The 20,054-nt window shown below is 38.0% G+C and overlaps 1 protein-coding gene across 1 annotated transcript in view; it reads left to right on the top strand.

The window, feature by feature from the left end:
- The first annotated feature begins 2,571 nt into the window (after window positions 1–2,571).
- LOC126758875 (galactose mutarotase-like) overlaps window positions 2,572–20,054 on the top strand; it is a 35,459-nt gene continuing 17,976 nt past the window's right edge. Inside the window, exons 1-5 of the mRNA XM_050473293.1 lie at window positions 2,572–2,861; window positions 10,747–10,840; window positions 15,109–15,479; window positions 17,721–17,968; window positions 18,131–18,233. Coding sequence (XP_050329250.1) covers window positions 2,748–2,861; window positions 10,747–10,840; window positions 15,109–15,479; window positions 17,721–17,968; window positions 18,131–18,233 — 930 coding nt within the window. The 5' untranslated portion in view covers window positions 2,572–2,747. The remainder of the gene's footprint in view (window positions 2,862–10,746; window positions 10,841–15,108; window positions 15,480–17,720; window positions 17,969–18,130; window positions 18,234–20,054) is intronic.

Genomic DNA, 20,054 nt, shown 5'->3' on the forward strand with positions numbered 1-20,054 from the left:
CCCTTTCTCTAAAATTGCGGAAGCGACATTATTTGTGGAGAATACCGTAATAAAGCAAAAATAAGTTCTAAAGTGAAAAAGGAAAACCTGAAAATTAAATTTTTGGCAGACATTTTTACAAAAAAATTAAAATTTTACGACATTTTTTTTTTTTTCAAATAGTAGTTGTAATCGAAAAAAAATCCTTCATGCAAGTCTTTAAGAATTGTATCTTAACGTCCTGTGCAAAATTTCATGAAGATCAGCTGAGTAGTTCTCGAGAAATCTTGCCAACCGACTTCAAAAACACAGTTTCGAGAAAAACGCCTTGAGGATGGTGCACTTAGCCCAGCTAGCCTCAAGCGCACAAGTTCTCAAGGCTTTGTCTCCGAAACTATTACTCGTATGAACTTGATTTATGACATTGTCCTAGAGGTGTTGAAAAATTTTTTAAAACAATGAAAAAATGCGATTTTTGAAACCCCTAAACCCATCTAACCCCTTATGATATATGGTATATACTCGTATATGTATATTGTGTGGCCTTCGATGTTTCCTTTTAGGTGTAACATATCCTTTCCTGGGAATAAAGATTTGATAAAATTCAAATACAATTACAATAAATTAAAAAAATAATAATAATAATAAAGTGAAGTAAAATAAAACAAATTAAATTATTCGGAAAATATTCTATACATAATAATGTTTTATATTATGGAAATATTCTATTTATTCCGCTTAAAGGTTATCTCTGTTCCGCCACTGCACTAATAAAGAAAAGAATAAACATATATGTATATGTATATGTACATATACATATATTTGTGTTTATTTAGTTAAAATTGCACATAAACTGCACTTAAATTTGGCATACCCGCTATAAAAGCTCATGAAAACAAAAATGTTCACCGCAATAAACAAAACAACTTTTACATTCTCTCACTCTCCGTCTGAATCTCACACATATGTGCAAATTTTTCTTGTACGTAAAGCTCAAGAGTTCAATTTTATCATTACATATATAAAAACTTGTTTGTAGCACCGCATATTAGATTAAGCACCTGCCGTTATGTTCATTTATTTGTGCACAACAACTCATCTGCTTACATATTGAGTTTATTGACTGCGATCTCCCATTCGCTCATGCGCTCTCACTTTAGCTCTGCTAACTCGTACAATGTTCACACTTAGTGAACTCTCTTTATCTTGCAGTGCTACATACTCTGATAAGACTCAGCCAGCGATAAGTTATTTAAAGGGCCCAGTAGGAATTAAAGGCGATTAACGTTTTTTGATATATGATAGTATTACTTTCATAATGCTCGTTTGCTATGAGAGAATTAATAAGTTAATTTTTTAATACTCAAAAATCACTTAAACAGATGGGCAAAAAATAGTAAGACTTTTTAGTGTAATCCGTTTAAAAAATTGAATTTTAGTCGAAATTTTTTTCGTTTTTTACCTACCCAAATTCGACTTTTGTTCAAATAAAATTCTGATATGTCTTTATATAGAGAACTATGTACAGACCACGTTGAAAAAATCGATAGTGCTCGAAGTTTCGGTCTCCTACGTTAAACAGAGTTGATTGAATTGAGCGGCTATACTTCATAAGGCTATAACTCAAAAATTATTTGAGATAACAATTTAAAAGTTTAGTGTGTTGTTATGAAAGGTATAACAAGTCAATTGAAAAATCTCCGGCCTACCATAGTGCACATTTTTTTGCAAAATCCTTTTTTTTTTATTAAATATAGTTCCCTCCAGGGTAATACATTGATTTCAACGAACCTCCGACTTTTTGATACAATTTTTGTAATACGATCTGTGCTTTGCTTCAAAATGGGCCTCAGTTTCTGCGATCACCTTTTCATTTGATAAAACATTCTTCCCTGCAAGCATTCTTTTGAAATTTGGAGCAGGAAATAGCCTCTGGGGACAAGATCTGGAGAATACGGTGGGTGCGGAAGCAAATCGAAATCCCACTCATGGATTTTTGCTTCACTCAAAATGATCTAATCCATAAACTAGTAATCCGACAGGTTTCGAAGGTTAGGGATTTATCTAGTAGCGCCATCTATGTGTCAGGCAGGGACCCTTTCAATTGAGCAGTTAGCTTATTTAAATGCAAAAAAACAATATTTTTTTATTTCACACTAGCTGATCCTCTTAATGAAATTGCCTATAATATATTTTATCCATAACTCTCCTCTCTGGTACACACCTTCCATTTTTATTTTGCAATTTATTACTCTTTTTTCCTACAGGGTACTTTAACTGCATATACGTATTTACTTTTCACATATTGTTCACTTCAACGCAAACTTATTTAAAATGTTTTAGTTATTTCCCATTGCACAACAAAAATTCGTACTTTTTGCCATTATGACATAGCGGAATAAATAACTAAGTAAAAGTCTCACGAGCTAGTTGCTCTGCAAGTGCTACACGACATAAACAGCCAGCACCTCTCTCAATCTTCTCACCGATGCACTCAAGTGCTCACATGCTGACATATGTACATATGTAGACACTTTTGGCCTCTCGCCGACACTATTGACACTTCAAACAAATAACAGATTCACTTGGTTCGCTATTTGTTGTGTGTGTCCATTCGCGTCGCTGTGCTTTCGGCTTGGGTACTGTTAGCCGGCAAAATTTATAATTTTATTTAATTAAACTTTCGAAGTGCTCATCGCAGCGTTTAATTATTATAATTAAATAGAAAAACAATTTACAAAACAGAAAACTCGCAGCCAACAGCAAAAATGATTCACGTTTCGCAGGATATGATTAGCAGTGTGACGGACCCAATTACGGGTGAGCTCGCCCATATACACCGTTTTACTTTGGTGAACGATGTCACGAATACGTATGTGCAGGTAAGTGCTTATTGACACATTTTTGAAGTGTTTCGTTTAGGTAGCTTCCACTTATGTATAAATGTATGTATGTTTGGCACATATGTATGTATGTATGTATGTATGAGCGCTCTCGTGCCACTTGTTGAATTTGCGATTTTTCTTGGAAAATTACTTTGAAGCAATGATAAGCGCACAAGTGCTGCAGCACACTTGGCATCTTAGTGATCGCCTTCTCCTTTGACCTTGACATTGCCAACTCGACGAATTCGAGTTTAAGGGGTTTCACCTAGGTTTGGTGGAATATTTGGTTAAAGATGACTTCAAATCTCCAAAGGTAATCTATTAGCGGTAGACTTTGTGTTGGTGCACTAGACGTGAGAGCTATAATCTGTATATACTTATGATTCGATGAAGATCTTTCTCAAATGACAAACTTAGCTTGAAGAAGCAACATTTTGGATTAAATAAAAACTACTTTATCAATTGTTTTAAAACTGTAAGAGTATACTTATTAGGATGGGTCAAAAATCGCATAATTTTTATTTTGCTTGGTACTCTGAGAAATACGTTCTTAGACACCTCTACGCAAGTCTGTTCAAATATGAGCTGATAATTAGAGAAGAGAATCATCGGCTTTACTATAAAGTATATACATATATAAATGATCAGTATGTTGATCTGAATCGATTTAACCATGTCCGTCTGTTCGTCTGTCTGTCTGTCCGTCTGTCTGACCGTCTGTATATATAGGAACTAGTCCCTCAGTTTTTAAAATATCGTTTTGAAAGTTTGCAAACGTCATTTTCCCTTCAAGAAGCTGCTCATTTGTCGGAACTGCCGATATCGGAGTACTATAACATATACATAGCTGCCATACAAACTGAACGATCGGAATCAAGTCCTTGTATGGAAAACTTTCGTGATTGACTAGCTTAAGGTAACAATATAATCTCCGAAAAAATTGTTGAGGTCGGATTACTATAACATGTAGCTCCATACAAACGGAACACATAGTTACTAAAAAAAATACAACTGTGAAGGGTAAATTAATTCGGTGCAGCCGAAGTTAACGTTTTTTCTTGTTTTTCATTGAGGTAACAAATTCATTGTCCTAAATTTTTTGCCTTAGTAATACACAGTAAAAATGTCGATGAAAAAATTAAATATTTTTGGAGTATCTTCTCCGATCTCCGACAACTTAAAAAAAGATTCTCCACTGCTGCAAAAATTCCGAATTTCTCTGTTCATGAATAGGCGATATTAGACAATATTGTAAGAGGTATTATTGAACTACACAATAAAAATATTTTATTCAAAAAAAAAATTACGGAAATATCAAAGATCCCTTTGATTGACATTTTTTGCGGTCATCAACTTCCTAGCTAGGCTACTTATCTGAAACGAAAAAAGGAATTTTTTTTTAATCAGGAAGCTTTTATCAAGCGCATAGTAGAGTTTTGAGAATTTCGAAAAATTAAGTTGTAGGCCTAGATTTTGTAAAAAGTGCCATTTTTACCTGTGTTTTTCGACACCAAAATAGTTAAACAACTGTCAAAATCTCTATCACGCACTTGAGTAATAATTGTCTATAAAATACGCTTTAGTTAAAAAAAATCGTTTAAATAATTTGCTCGCAATTGCCAGATAAAAAAAGTTAGTTTCGGGGAAACGAGTCTCAAAAAAAAAACAAAAACCTACGTTTTTGCCAAAATGTTACAACTAAGCGAAAAAACATCAAGATAAGGAAAAAATTTAAAATGTCATAAAACAAAACTGACACATACGAACGCCAAACCCTTTGAGGGTTTTACTATACTGACCTAGTACCATCACCCTGACTTGGAATTTCTCACCCAGATTAGCTGTTGAACTGTGTATTCGGATTAAACCAGTGAAACAATATTTTTTATTTCGATTGTTTAGAGCAAACTTTTTTTTTTAATTTTTTGAAAATTCTAGAGGTTACTCCCCATTTAAAGTCTTTGTATAGCATATAAGCAATATCAAGGTTTTCTAATTGAAATAAAACACTTTGCGAACAAATTTCAGCATTTCTGAAAAAATTACTTGGTTTGGCCAATTTGAAATATCAGCAATCGACAATTTCCATAACTTCTCTCACATTCGTACCACTTTTTATTGAGTTTGAACGCCTTGAACGCAGTATGCCATCTCGCTCCTGAGGAACCAGTGTAGTGTACTGCCACCACTTTAAGTGTCTTAGCTTCAGTTGCTTTTAAGTTGTAGATTCATTATAATTTTTTGTTACTTGCAATCATGGTATAATGACAAAAGGACTTATTTCCTAGTCATTTGACCTGGATTCGTTCTCAGTTTCTCAAACCTTATTCTCATAGAAATGTCTATTATGAAAATCCATTAGCCTTGAGGACGGGATTCCACAAATACCATAGACAAAATATCTAAAAAATACCAATAAAATTAAAAATAATTAGAATTTGGATACGGTTTTTTATATCTTAATTTCATGGTTCTTAACAACCCATACTGAATTGCTGGTATAACATCATACGGCTAATATCGGAATTATTAATTTATATAGATTTCTGCAATCTGATAATCAATAAGATGAGATGAAGTTAGCCTTCTGCATACGAGCCTGGATCCGTGGCTTAAATTGCCTCCTGGCTGGCAGGACCCGGTAATTTCTTCCGCTCTATTGATAAGATTATACCGCCTTTACTCTATCTACAGAGCCTCCTTCGTATTAAATAGGGGGTACCATGTGAAGGTGAGGTTGACATTTGCGAGAAATACTCTATATGTTCGAATCACCAACCCCATTTGACTAATTTAGATGTTAACTAATGGGCCCATTTCCTTCTATCAAATATAGCGTCGTTGAAAAATGTCTAGAATCCTTGAAACGGAGCAGTTAAACAATAGGCTAAAACAAAATGTCGATTGTGGGCTGAGCATGTCTAGACATCTTACTTAAGTACATAAAAAATCGTCCACAAAAAATTGCTTTTCGTGCTTAGACTTGAACAAATTGTGTTGATGGCTCGAAGTTTAGATGACCGAGTTTCTGTTAGATCATACCAATTTTAAGCATTGATTGAAATTTCAACGAAAATAGCACATGCATTTCTTTTAATTTATGCGTCTATCTGACTACATATATTGCCTTGCAAACCTTATCTTCACAGCCGAAAATGTGGCCAAAGCACGTGACCTCAGCTAGAGACAAGAATGTACATCGGTTGGATCTAAGTAATAGAAATTGTATATGATTGTCAGTCATATTTTTCTATAAAAAAAGTTATATACTACCACATTTCTCAAAATTTAAGGCGATAAGCCCGTCAATAACACCTTTTCGTATTTCTAAAATCCTAACCCAAAATTTATTTATTTGCCAACCGGCTTACTTGCCTATTCAATTTTTATCCATATCAACAGTTGTTATGTCTTAATCCATCAAAAATGTTCACAGTTTCATATATTAGTAACTGTCATTCGCCGCTTTTATTGTAAGCCCCAATCCCAAAATATCCATAACCCCAAATATTAACAATGAACATAGACATAAGACAGCATATGTAGTTTTTGCAATAATACGACGAATATTAACATGTTGCAGCCTCGGCAATTTCAAGCAAACATTTATTGGACAATTGAGTATTAGAAACATGTAAGCAAAAGTAGAGCAAGAGATGGGTTTATGGGTCGATCGCCCAACTGAACGACCGACCAACCAACCGACTCTAACTGCCGCTTGTCGAGGTAGTTAAAAGAGACATAACACAAAATGCCATTTCCGTATCACGAGTCGACTATTATCACAATGCACACCCAAACCCCCGAAACTCCAAATCGACAGCGCAACAAATACCAGCTATCAATGACAACAAACGAACCGAAGACAGGCATAAGACATCAAACAATCCTTTTTCCTAAGCCTAACGTACACACATGTGCCTCCATCCACGACAGCACAATACTCTATAATTTTGTCATGCCATAAAACGCCAAAGCAGCCGTTCAAACCACATGGCCGAGACAATGGCTGGTATATACTTACATACATGGTAACAATAACATTAATGTATCAGGGTCCAATGACCTCTTAATAGCAACAGCGACAATTGAGGCGTGTTAAGGGAGATGTTAAAACGGTTTTCGAAGAAGTGACAACGTTAGAGGCAAGAGTGAATGGGTCGTTTTCGGTTGTGAATTGCGAAAGTGTGGGTTGTGGGCTGTGGCATGAATTGAGAACCCAAAAAATTATATTGACACTATTAGTAGGGTTAATCGGCGAAAGTAACCCAAAAACGCTTTAAGTTTGCCAGCACTGCAAACAAAGCAATAAATATTCAAAAAAAAAAAAAGGAAATTCGTTTAAAGTCAAAAGGAGTGCAGCGAAATCAATACTTATTGAAAATATGGTCCGAGAAGGGTTGCGCAATTATCGAACTCAGTTTTTATATACTATTCCATTGGTGGTGATAATGACTGCGAGGACAGCATCGCATTAACGAGTTGAAGTAGTATAATACTGAGAAGGGTGAAAAGGTTGCGGTGTAAGCCTCATACATCTACGAAATAAATATTAAGCGCAAACACTGGGAATAAAAAGATGTGTTGGATTCATAAACAATATTTTATTTTAAAAAAACCTGTGAATACATTTTTTATCGATTTAGCAATATTTAAAATATAAGATTTATTAATTAATCAATTTCTGTTGCCAAGATAATCGACGTTTAGAAACTCTTGTAATATTCATCCTAATATCGTTTGTACTGGTTATTAACCATATGAATGTTTATGAAAATAAGTGAGTTACATACTTTGAAAGTCATAATAATGAAATCCAGGTAATTAAGAACAAAAGATGCGATAGATGGACGTTGAGTTTATAAGGGCAAACAACGGCTAATCTCGATTTTGGCACCACTACAAGTCCCATGGAAATAACTTTTCCATCGAAATAACTTTTCATGGGGCCTTCATATTAACACTTTTTTCACATAACCTCAAAATTAATGTCAAAAGTTCCAAAAACAAAATTTTTTGGTTCCAATTTTCAAAATTTCTTCTCTACTGGTTTAGAGCTTTATACTTAAGATGTATATGTAAGTGGGTTCTCAATACGTAGCATCAACATATCGATTGGCTACCGCTAGATTACTTTGCAACAAAAATAAGTTGAGGCTCACTTTTCTGATTATGGTCCGTACTGCCACAAATCGTATTATGGGCATTGACCAAAGTCTGCTTCCTTCTGCTGGGCGTAACCACCAGCCTTTGGAGCTGCGCTGTTTGTGTATAGTAGATACAGCAGTACGCAAGTATAGGTTCATCACTGTCACCCTTTGCTCCCACCATCGTAAAGTCGCTTATGGATCTATGATCATTATGTTAGTATAGATTTTCGGACCCTCAGAATACTGAGTTGATACCTTCTCCATCTCCTGTACAACAAGTGAAGTCGCCATAAAATCCTAAATACCGAGTTCCTTTTCCACTTCACCTTTCTTCAGTCTGTTTTTGTGGACATCGACGGAGTGGCGTTGCCTCAGGCGAAGGAAGACGCTACAACCTCCAGTTTTGCGTTTTCCCACAGGATTGGAGGTGTTCTGACAGCTTTTCTCACCCAGGTCAGCGATAGGTCATCTTTGTATTTCAGGATTTTGTCTTCGCTAAACTATTCTGCTCTATCAAATGAAGTCATGGGTACATTTGGCTCTGAGCTCATCGCGAGAAGAAGATTTCCAATAGCTTCATCTCCACTATTTTCCTCCGCTCCTGCGATATCTGTTCCAACGGGTTACTGCGGTCGATGAGTGCCACGAGAAGATGTAATTTCGCAATCTCACTGCCTGCTTTGAATATAGTTGGCTAGTCGTTTGCGAGTTTGACGTTCAGCTTCTCGGCTATGTCCCTGTCATAGTACAACGTCCGGTGTGTTTAACCTGGGTACCTGCTGGCCACAGTTGTTGTTGTTTTAGCGGATGCCTAGTCCCTATTTGGTTAGTAAGGATTCGCTAAGTTGTCGTCGACGTCATTTAATGGGAGGGCCAAGAAACGTGCTGTTTCGACAGGGTCAGACCAAAGGAAGAGGGTGTCAGATGAGTGAGGTTGGTGGGGCATGCAAAAAGGAAGGTGACCAGTGTCATGCGGAGATTGCACGCAGGACATATTTTAGATATGTCGAGGTCTATTCTGGATAAGTAGGAGTTCAACCTGCTACCGTATCTAGAACGAAGCTGCGCAAGGGTCATACTCGTTTCTCGCGGCAACTCGAGCTTTTCGTCTGAAACGGATGGTGGTTTGACTCCGGGTACGTCATTCGGAAGTTTGTTTAACGGAAGTTTGTTGCGTCCAAAGTCGTCGGCGTATTGTTTAATGTCGTCGACGTAATTGAGGAATAACCTCTTGATGTTCCTAGGAGCAGTTCCGCTTCAAGCAGGTTATTGCAGGGATGATTTCTTCGAAAGCATTTAACTGCTGACGATAGTCTTAACCCATAGCGCTCAAGAGCACAGCGGATCAAATCAATACGTTGATCAGCGTATCACGAGAGGCTCAATTTTCTGACTTAGTCAATTAAAAATACTATTTCGCAAAAAGTGAGCCTCAACGGGCAGAAGCCTCTTCATCTTAGCACTTGCTTCTGTCAATAACGCGAGACACAGATTGAAACACTCTCAGTCTCATACCTTTAGTAAGGCATGCGTATTAGATCCAAGTGCAATTTTCTTTAAGAAAACAAGTACGAGTAAAGTATCTGCACTTGGCTTTATTACACAGGAACTATATAGTATATAATATCTATACCAAAAACTTTTTATCTGCCTCATATTCCAATTTTTTTTTTTGAGTGATCTGAAGAATTACTTCCATACTCTCAATCTTCCGGTGTAATATTGCAAAATCCTTCTTAAGCACAATCTTCGAAATCCACAGATTCAACAAAACGCAATAATATGTAAAATTTTCCTTATTCCACCACACGAAACCATATTTTTACACTACCAAATTGATGTGTGTCAGTTGATGCCGCCGCTCACGACCACCACAAGAAACCGTGCAGATGCAGCACGTGCAACACAAAGCCTTCCGCCACCAGACAAGGGTCTTAAGTTGGTACACATTCGATATGGCTCTTTTCCGCTGCAATGCATTAAGATCTGAATGTTTTCATTAAGTCTCTTCAGGATTTTCGCAACATTTATCCGAAATGTATCCTCTGATATACATATATATATATATGTGTATGTGCATGCGACTGTGGGTATGGTAAGAGGCAGGAGCATATGTAGCGGTCATTTGTAAAGAAAGAAAGCCGAAAGCGTTCAAATAATTGCATATTGCGAATCTGCGGAAGTTTTCGGAAGTGTTAATGTGGCGTGTGTGGGCAAAATATGACACAACAATTAACATGGTGCTCATAAATATATATATACAAATGCATATAGACAAATATACTTTATGCAGCAGAGAATGTGGTTCATTATATAACTGTTTCGTCGTGTGGTTATCAAATTTCTTTGTTCATTGCAAATTGTTTCTTTGCTATAATTTCTTTCGTAAGGTTATGTTTTTTGCCGTTATATTTCAATAGTTAATACTATTAACACATTTAATTGTTTATATTTTTTGGTTTATTTTCTGCTCTAAATATTTAATTTATTTATTTATTTTATTAATTTTTTGTTTTTTTGCATGTTGCCTTATCACCGCTTTACTGTTCCGGGAATCGCATATGGAAATGCAAACTATTTGCTAATCACCGTTATATCCCTTATAAATCACGCAAAATGCTTTCAAAATTATTAAATATAATAAACTGTCATTGAAATTGCCGACGACATTTTCCGAAAACCAAATCTTAATAAAACGTATCCAAATTTCTAATAAATTTACGAAAACGAAGGTCATATCTTATGGTGCCGCCATCTTTTCTCTCCGAATTCCAGATGAATCCGGCAAATTGCAAGACGTTGTTCTGGGCTTCGATTTAATACAAGGTAAGTACTTTAGTACATATATATTTTTATTCAGACTCTTCAGCCACATAAAGCAAAAAAACGATCACAAACATCGTTACCCGAACTTGATTTTGATCGGCTAGTTTTTATAGCAGCCATATGCTATTGGCGTTCGATCAGAAAAATTTCTTCGGAGGTTACGCTGTTGTCTAAGGCAATATCCCACGCCCAATTTCTTAAAGATATATCTTTGGCTTGTTGCTCAAAGTGATATCGTGAAACTCCCTCCTACTTATTGTACTGAAAGTGGATTCACAACTCACATTTTCTATATTTAAGTTGCTACTAATAATATACTCTAAGAGAGACTTAGCTCGTGTGTTGCACTCCGCATTGCTCCATTCCGAGTGATGGGCGTTCGCTACACATCCCAGAATCAGGGGCAGCTTATGTTGCCTGCAGTAACTATTCAGTCTATCCACAGCCTCTGGGATGGTGTGGATACCTTACTTGGGATGTAGGCTGCAGCCAGGATGAAGCCCGTTCCTTTTCTGTCCTTACACAGCAACTAGGTCTTGTAGCAGGATCTCTGAAATACGTCCGTTCGGTAGTTGAGAGGCAGCACAGCCATTTGGATTCTCATTTTTTGGATTGGTCCCTCCTCCAACCTGGGGGTATTTGGTACCCCTCAGCATTATAGAGCTCGAAGGATCCTGAGGCGTTATTTGCCCGCTTTTCCATTTCGTGGTTTGGGTAGTCAAAGGCGTTGCCAGACGATCGGCGTTTCGTCTACCAGGCAACGGCTCCGAGCCTGGCTACTTCGGACGCGGATTTGCCACCTTTGCGCTTCTTCGATGATAGGAAGACTTTGTTCATAATTTTAAATTAAATAATTTAATTCGGAATGCATCACACCTCAATAATTAAAGAAATTGTCAACATAACCTTGAGTTTTGCCCAGTTTTGACGTGGTTTTTCCGGCTTCGGCTCACCTTTACTACGATATTCGGCCGACTGATCGTCTGTTTCTGGGTTGAGATCCAAGACTTATTGTCAGTAATAATATGTTTAGTAAAATACTCGCATTGTTTCACAGACGTTAACGCGACGCTTTTTTTCAAAAAAATTTAGTGATTTTGGAACCAATCGTGCTTTCACTTTTTTAGGCCCTAATTATATTTCAAAATGGTTCTCACTTATCCTCCGATATTCCAGTAATGCCAGTATGATCTCTGACTGTTAGTAGATTCTTCATTCTGTAGCACCAATTCCTTCGAATCATTAGGATAATTTAGTGATTTGAAAGCCGCTCTTATGCTCCCAATCAAGGAGCATAATGAACTCCTCTCCAAGCAGTTCCTGCCGGGATGCTTTCGCGAACACCATCATTGCAGTCACCTGCTTGGAACGGAACCGCCTTGATATTCTTAATCAAGAGGTCATTCCTCAACTAAGTCGGTGACATCAGACAAAATGCCTAACAAACTTCCGCAAGAAACTTGGGTGACCCTTGTGCAGCTTCGTTCTGGATATTGCAGCAGGTTAAACTCCTACCTATCCAGAATAGACCCCAACATATCCAATATCCTGCGAGCAAAGAGTCTCCGCATAACACTGGCCACCACTGTGTTTGCCTCGCCAACCCCACTTATCTGACACCCATCATCCTTTGGACCGACCCTGTCGAAACAGCAACCCTTCCGTTCAATGACGTCGACGATAACTTTGACGGGAATTAGGCATCCATTAAAACAACAACAACGAAAATGAGGCGTCAGTCCCCATTTTCCAAGTGTAAAATGCTGCAGCTGCTTTCTTCACCCTATTTATTTTAGCTTTCGACTCAAACTCTACCATATACAGTAAAACTATTTCCATGAGATGCATTGGACTACTAAGAAAATTATAGTCTTTAGTATTAGACCTCACCTACACCAAATTCATTTTTGCGCTTGCTGTTGAAGTACTCCCGAAATTTGTTTCACAATGCTAACGGGCTTTTAGTCTTTGTATGGGTAAAAGTTGGCGTCCGGTCTGAATTCGTTGGCCCGACTATGGTAGAAACGGTTTAGTATCTGAAACAGCTGACACGACAAGTATCGAAACGAATGTTATTTTGATAATTTTTTTAAGAAAGATAGAAGAAAATGTTATTTAAGGACCATAAGCTTGAATAATAGAATCAAAAAACCTCTGAGAAAGTGTTACGAAAGAGTTTCCAAACATAAAGTCTTCTTGCACAAGGACAACGAGAAAGATGTCTTCCATTTCGTTCAAAAGCAAATATTCAAACGGAAATTGCAACAATAATCCGTACAACCTGCTATATTCTAAAGAGATATCGATAGAAACTAGACATGTCTTCATTTAGGTCATAAAGGAATTCAGCTTAAACAAGTGTTCCACTTTCAAGCGCGCCTAGGACAAATCTCCTTTAAAACCTATAAAACCTGAAACGCCACAATTTCGGAAACTATTAAACGGTTTTAAGCCAACGGACAAAAATCTCGCAAGAGGAAGGAATAAAGAAGAAGTGTCAGTATTAGTTACTGTCACGGATGCATGAACGCACATACACACACACATGTGTATGTATGTTCATATGACGGCATAAGTGTCACAAATATGCTTTGCACCGCACGTGACGTGAACACATTTCCCTTTAACAGCGTGGCAAATATTACACTGACACTGATGGCAAGCAAACAATGACACAAACAGCTTAAACAATGGCTGTGTTAAACAAGCAACGTTCCAAATGGTGGCGCCGGAGGAGCAGGCAGCTGCAAAAGGGTAAACCGGAAAAAATAGAATGTAGAGTCTACAAAAACAGCCGGAAGTACCGGATGCACACAAACACTTTGCCATCTGGAGTGGTCAGCTAAAGCCACGTACGTCCGTCTGTCCAGCGGTACATTCACATACGAATGCAGCTGACTGTCTGTCGCTCTGTCTGTCTTCCTAAGCATGCGTGTACTTTGCACCAACTGCATTTTTCCCATATGAACCAGCATACGCAAGCCTGTTTTTTTTTATTCCTCGGCTTACTCACACTCGTTGTTGAGGGCCAATTTGGTGTTACCACTTGTAACGCTTCGAGGGTAACAAATTTCCCACTTAAGCGGAACTGACGCGTTGCAGCGGCGAAACGGAAGACAAAAGCAAAAATCGCAATTCACACCCGGGGAAAAAGCAGAGAGCAAAGCAAACAATGACAACAGCAACTGTGGCCATAAAACAAAAACACTAACAATAGCACCAAAGGGCCGGCCGACCGTAGTGGCTCAGAACTCGAGTGACCTCAGCAAAAGTGCGACCCGTCTGCGACCATAACCAGACAGAGATGGGGTCATGTGCCGGATATGGTATGTGTGCACTGGTCATCGCACTAAGCCACCGAATACTGCATTTTTGGTCACTTCATGTGCTTCGTGCGCTAATACGACGCTGCCAACAATGAAGACAACTGGCCACCAACGAGGGTAGCAAAACTCACACCTACATACAAACACACCCAAAAACCACTTGACCTCAAGCGGTTGTCTAGCATATGAGTTGAAAAAAACGCCTTCTCGGTTGTCACTAATGCCGCCTGGAGGTGGCCCGCCGCGTCTATATACGAGTATGTAGCGTCCGAGGTGACGTCGGATGTCGGATGGCGGATGATTGTAGTGGTACTTGGTATGCAATAGTCACTTCCGGTAAGTCTGTTGCATGCCACAAAAACAGCGACAACAACAAACTCACTCTCGCATGCAGACACACTTCAGCAGCTTTACCAGCTGCCAAACCAAAGTGAGAGCTTATGAGAGCCACGGACGTCAACCCTGCGCTGCTAAGCGAATTAAGCGCCCCTTTCGTATGGAATTTTTTGCGGTCGCACATATATATATACATATTCTTTGCGTTAAAGAGCTTATGCTGTTGGTCATTTGTATGTCTTCAGACTAGGTGATAATATTCATGGGGTTCCTGTTAATTTTGAACAACCAGGAGTTCCAAAGAAATTTGGCATTATGACAAATTTCGGGTCCTTAAAAAAATTCCAAAAAAATCACTCACAATCATCACTTAAATTGAGAAACCTTTGAAAGACTTTTACTGCCTATCTTGTCTGGGTCTATTGTCGAGCTCAGAAAAAATTTTACTATGAGGAATACATCACTCATGCTTTCCTACGATCGAACAGAACATGAAAATTCATGTTTTTCTTACTTTTGTTCCACTAATTTGAAACTTGAGAATCATATGTATCTTATCATCTGATTAAATTAATTAACGTATTCTCCTCACTTTTCTCCATTCAGATTACGAAGATGAAAGTAATCCGTACTTTGGTGCCACCATTGGACGTGTTTGTAATCGCATTGCAAATGGCCACTTCATGATTTACGACAAAGAAATTCAAGTTAGTCAAAATCACGGTGACCATCACTTGCATGGTGGCTCTATTGGTTTTGATAAAGTGCCATGGAATCTGAAGGAAGTTCATGAAAATGGTGTCACTTTCTGTCATCGTTCACCAGACGGTCATGAGGGTTACCCCGGTGAACTATTTACCACTGTACGTTATACACTGCACGATGATAATACTTTGCGTATTCATATGACTGCAAAAACAACAGTAACAACCGTGGTCAATATGACGAATCATTCGTACTTCAATTTGGCTGGACATGTGAGTATTGAAAGTATATATGTGTAGATATTATTTTATTATCCCTCCCGGATATGCATTTTTGACCGACCTTCTGACGAAATCAGAAGCCTTAGTGATTTGGTCGGCCAAAACTGCCTTATACGCGAACCATAACCGGGAGAGAGAAGATTCTTAAAAGGGAACTTATCAGTGAACTGTATGATCCAATGCATGACTTTAGTGACACGCATCCCGAAATCTGTAAGTGTGGCCGGCTTAAGATACATATATGGGTCCTCAAAAAAAGTAAAAGGTCATACTAAAATTGTAATTGCTTGACTCAGAATTGTCTGCACATGCGTCAAAGGTGAACAACTGTAAAGAGAAGTACGTGATCTTAAAGTTTTTCTTCGATATAGACGAAAATACATGACTGGCGGCTAAAAATGTGGATAGTGTTGTTGTCCTGATGGCAATCATGCACGATGTAGGTTTCGTCGTTACCGTTTCGGCAATATTACTGTCAAAGAGAAACCAAGGATTGACGAAAATATCGATAAAACTATGGTTATCGTCGAGTTCGTATATCCGACGATTAAAATTTTATTGGGCTCTGCCCAATCCACAAAATGGGAGACCTTACACTCTTACCTTACACAAACGTGGTATAAGCCCCTTCAACATCGCATATAAGGTTCTGTCGAGCATACTGTATGAAATATGCCGCTTATCTGAATTTGGTATCCCCGCGAAACTAATATGGCTGTGTAAACTAACGTTGAGCAAACGCTCCGTCACGACCACGAAAGACCCCTCATTCGATTGAGGGTTTCCGACAAGGCGTCTATCGGGCGACTTCTTCAATCTATCGCTGGAGAAAAGGTACAATCTTCTACAAGAATGTACAACCGGGCCGTTAGTTATGTCTAAGAGGTCTGGTAGTGAACGAGGGCAGGACGAAATATCTCTTGTCATCACACAAACAGTTTTCGCTTTTGCGACTTGGCTCGCACGTCACTATTTACAGTCTTCGGACTGAGTAGGCAATTGACAAGTAAAGTCCTTTTTCGACGAACAAAGACCAAATCCTTCAAGTCACTCATTATCCCCGTAGGGCTATATGGTGCAGAAACATGGACGATGACAACATCTGATGAGTCGGCGTTACCAGTTTTCGAGAGAAAGGTTCTGCGAAAGATGTATGGTGATTTAAACAGCGGCTGCACTGGCTAGATCATGTCGTCCGAATGGATGAAAACACTCCAGCTCTAAGAGTATTCGACGCAGTAATCGCCGAGGGAAGCAGATGAAGCCCTCCTCTCCGTTGGAAAGACCAGTAGGAGAAGGACCTCGAAACCTTCGTTAAACTCGAAATCAAGAAATAAAAAGGGGGTATTAAAACCTCCAATTGGCTCCAAAAACTTAAAAGGAAAATCGACTGGCGCCCAGTGGTAAACTCGGCAATAACTGCGTAAGCGATATCTACGCCAATAAATAAGAATAAGAGTAAGGTTTTACTATGTATTTTGAGGAAATTGGCAAAGGAACTTTTACTATGAGCTGCTATCCTACAGCCAAACATGTAGTGTAAACGATTGAACTATCTGAAGGAAAAAATCCCACAAAAGCGTCCAACCACAGCCAAAAGGTGAAGAATTGTGATCTATAAGGACAACGCCTGGCCACACATCGATAGTGAGTCGCCAGAATCTCCGGGCGCTTCTTATACAACCATCCTATAGTCAGGGCCTGGCACAGTGTGATTATTATCTGCTGCTGCTTTCTAACGGGATTGATTTTGTCAGTGAAATATACGCCTCAAAAGAATCTTCTGAAAATCGACTGTCCCAGATTATTGCCAATAGAGACAAAGGTTATTATGAGAGTAGCCTTATGAAGTATCTTCAAAATGGCGACCAGTTATCGAACAAAATGGGGATGGGGATATATTTGATCTAAACCGAAGAATATTAACTATGTATGATGAACAAATTTCATACGCCATTGAAAACATATTCTTCATATTTCTGAGTTTAAACCTATAACAACTTTAATTTATGCCAGTAACTTGTTCGTTTCGACACTCTATAATAATAGGCAAAAATATCAGGTTTTGAGACTTTATCAAATCGAAGCGGATGCTAAGGATTCATAAATCGTTTTCAGAAGTATTTATTTTTTATTGATTTCATCTGCATAAGCTCTGAGATTAATCTTGATTTCGAGTTTAACGATTAAAAATGTAAAATCACATTAATTATTTGATTATGCCTTTTTCAGGATGCCGGCAGGGAGGCTCTTTACCAGCACACTGTATCGATATACGGGCGTGATATAACGCAAACAGATAACTATTGTATTCCAACCGGCATATATCTGCCTGTCGTTCACACTGCCTACGACTTTCGGTGCGGCGAAAATCTGGGTCGACATATACGCCAAATTGAGGATAGAAAATTGGGTTTCGATGACAACTACTGTGTGACACGGGACGGAGTGAGTGAGAATGGGATCGCCAGAGTGGCAAAGTAAGTTTAGCAATCATATTACTAAGGATTGTACAAAATTAAAAAAAAAAAAAAAACTAAACAATAATAACAAAATATTATCATTTAATATGAGAGAAATTTAATTACTTATAATTACCTGAATTACAAAATCTTTCGCTTCGTCTTCCTCCGTCTTCACAGGGTTGTCCACCAGCCGACTGGTCGTTGGATGGAGGTCTATAGCAATCAACCAGGCGTGCAATTCTACACCGGCAACTTTCTGCCAGATGAGCGAAAGGGCGAGGTAAGTCAATGTTTCTTTAATAGCAAAATAAAAATATTTTCGATTATGGAAGTGCAATATTTCCATATAAAAAGTGGGTATTAAATGTATTTAAGAGCTTACATCGGCATTATTCTCACCACACTCCCTCCCCATAAATGCCGCAATATTTTTCACTCAGCCAACCAAATGCGCCAATCAAGCGCAGCGAGCAATTAGCCGTTTTCTCTTTATGTAAGGGGAGAACTTTAAGACGGGGTCGGTTCAAAAAAAAATAATAATAAACATCATAGTGCTCAAAATACCGTTGCAGTTTTATTGCAAAGTTACTAAGCGGAAACGGCTTTGGTTGAGCTAAAAGCTATGCAGTGAACTGTGTTGAATTCTTCGTGGAAGTGTGGGCAAGAGTGAGGTGTTGTGTTTCTGAATGCAGAGAAACATGAGTGCATCAATTTAATTGAATGGTATAACAAAAAGAAAAATATCTAACCGATTAGCTGATGTGTTAAGAAACGAGTAAGGAAGCAATTGGTTCGGGTGTGACCAAAGATTTTGTTACTCTTAAAACTTGCCAAGCTCAATGGTGGGGAATTCTTTCAGGTGTTGCCAAAACGTCATATCAGGTCAATTAAAAAAATGTAAAATCGTCACGATTACAGATAAATACAAACTGAGATAATTTTTGAAACGATTTCACACCTTTTCAGCACCAAAATTAGTATATCTAAAGAAATGTGTTAATTTAATTTAACTTAAGCCGATATATATGATAAAAAGTATAGTAGAAAGAAATCCATTATTTTTGCATTAAATTAAAGGACTTAAACATAGTTAGAATGATCCCTTTTTAGGCCAAATATGCACCGTTTTTTTCAACAAATTGCTGTCATTTTGAAGGTAATTTCATTATGCTACTTCTATACAACTCTGGTCCTTCTTTAGAAAAAAACTGTGGCAATTAATCATCAAAAATATCCATTGGGACTTTTCACCAGTAACAACATTCGCCATAGAAACGAATATGAATTGTCTTAGCATTGTTATTATGAAACAAGAAAAAACGTTAACTTCGGCTGCACCGAAGGTAATATACCCTTCACAAGTGCATTTCTTTTAGTAACTGTGTGTTCAGTTTATATGGAAGCTATATGCTATAGTAATCCGATCTGAACAATTTTTTCGGAGATTATATTATTACCTTAAGCAGTAATTCATGTCAAATTTCGTGAAGATACCACGTCAAATGCGAAAGTTTTCCAAGCCCTTGATTCCGATCGTTCGGTTTGTATGGCAGCTACATATATGCTATAGTAAGCCGATATCGGCAGTTCCGACAAATGAGCAGCTTCTTGAAGAGAAAATGACGTTTGCAAAATTTCAAAACGATATCTTAAAACCTGATGGACTAGTTCGTATATATACAGATAGACGGAGAGACAGACGGACAGACGGACAGACAGACAGACGGACATGGCTAAATCGACTCAGCTCAACATACTGATCATTTATATATATACTTTATAGGGTCTCCGACGCTTCCTTCTGGGTGTTACAAACTTCGTGACAAACTTAATATACCCTGTTCAGGGTATAAAGAAGCTCAGATTAACCGATTTTCGATCAAACGTCAGTTGTAGCTTCAGTGGTCCTCATTTCCGGTATCTTGTGGTTTAATTGTTTGTAATCCGGTTTGAAAAATTTTCGGATGAGGGGTGCCAGATATGACGGGTATCTTTACAATAAATCTTGTTTCGATATCTTCATTGCGGCTTAATTTATGTAGTACACAGTAAAGGTAAAGGTAAAAAGACCTATAATAAAGGAAGACGGAAGACGTCAACC

Source organism: Bactrocera neohumeralis, chromosome 5 (assembly GCF_024586455.1).
Source record: "Bactrocera neohumeralis isolate Rockhampton chromosome 5, APGP_CSIRO_Bneo_wtdbg2-racon-allhic-juicebox.fasta_v2, whole genome shotgun sequence".
In the NCBI taxonomy this organism is placed as follows: Eukaryota; Metazoa; Arthropoda; class Insecta; order Diptera; family Tephritidae; genus Bactrocera; species Bactrocera neohumeralis.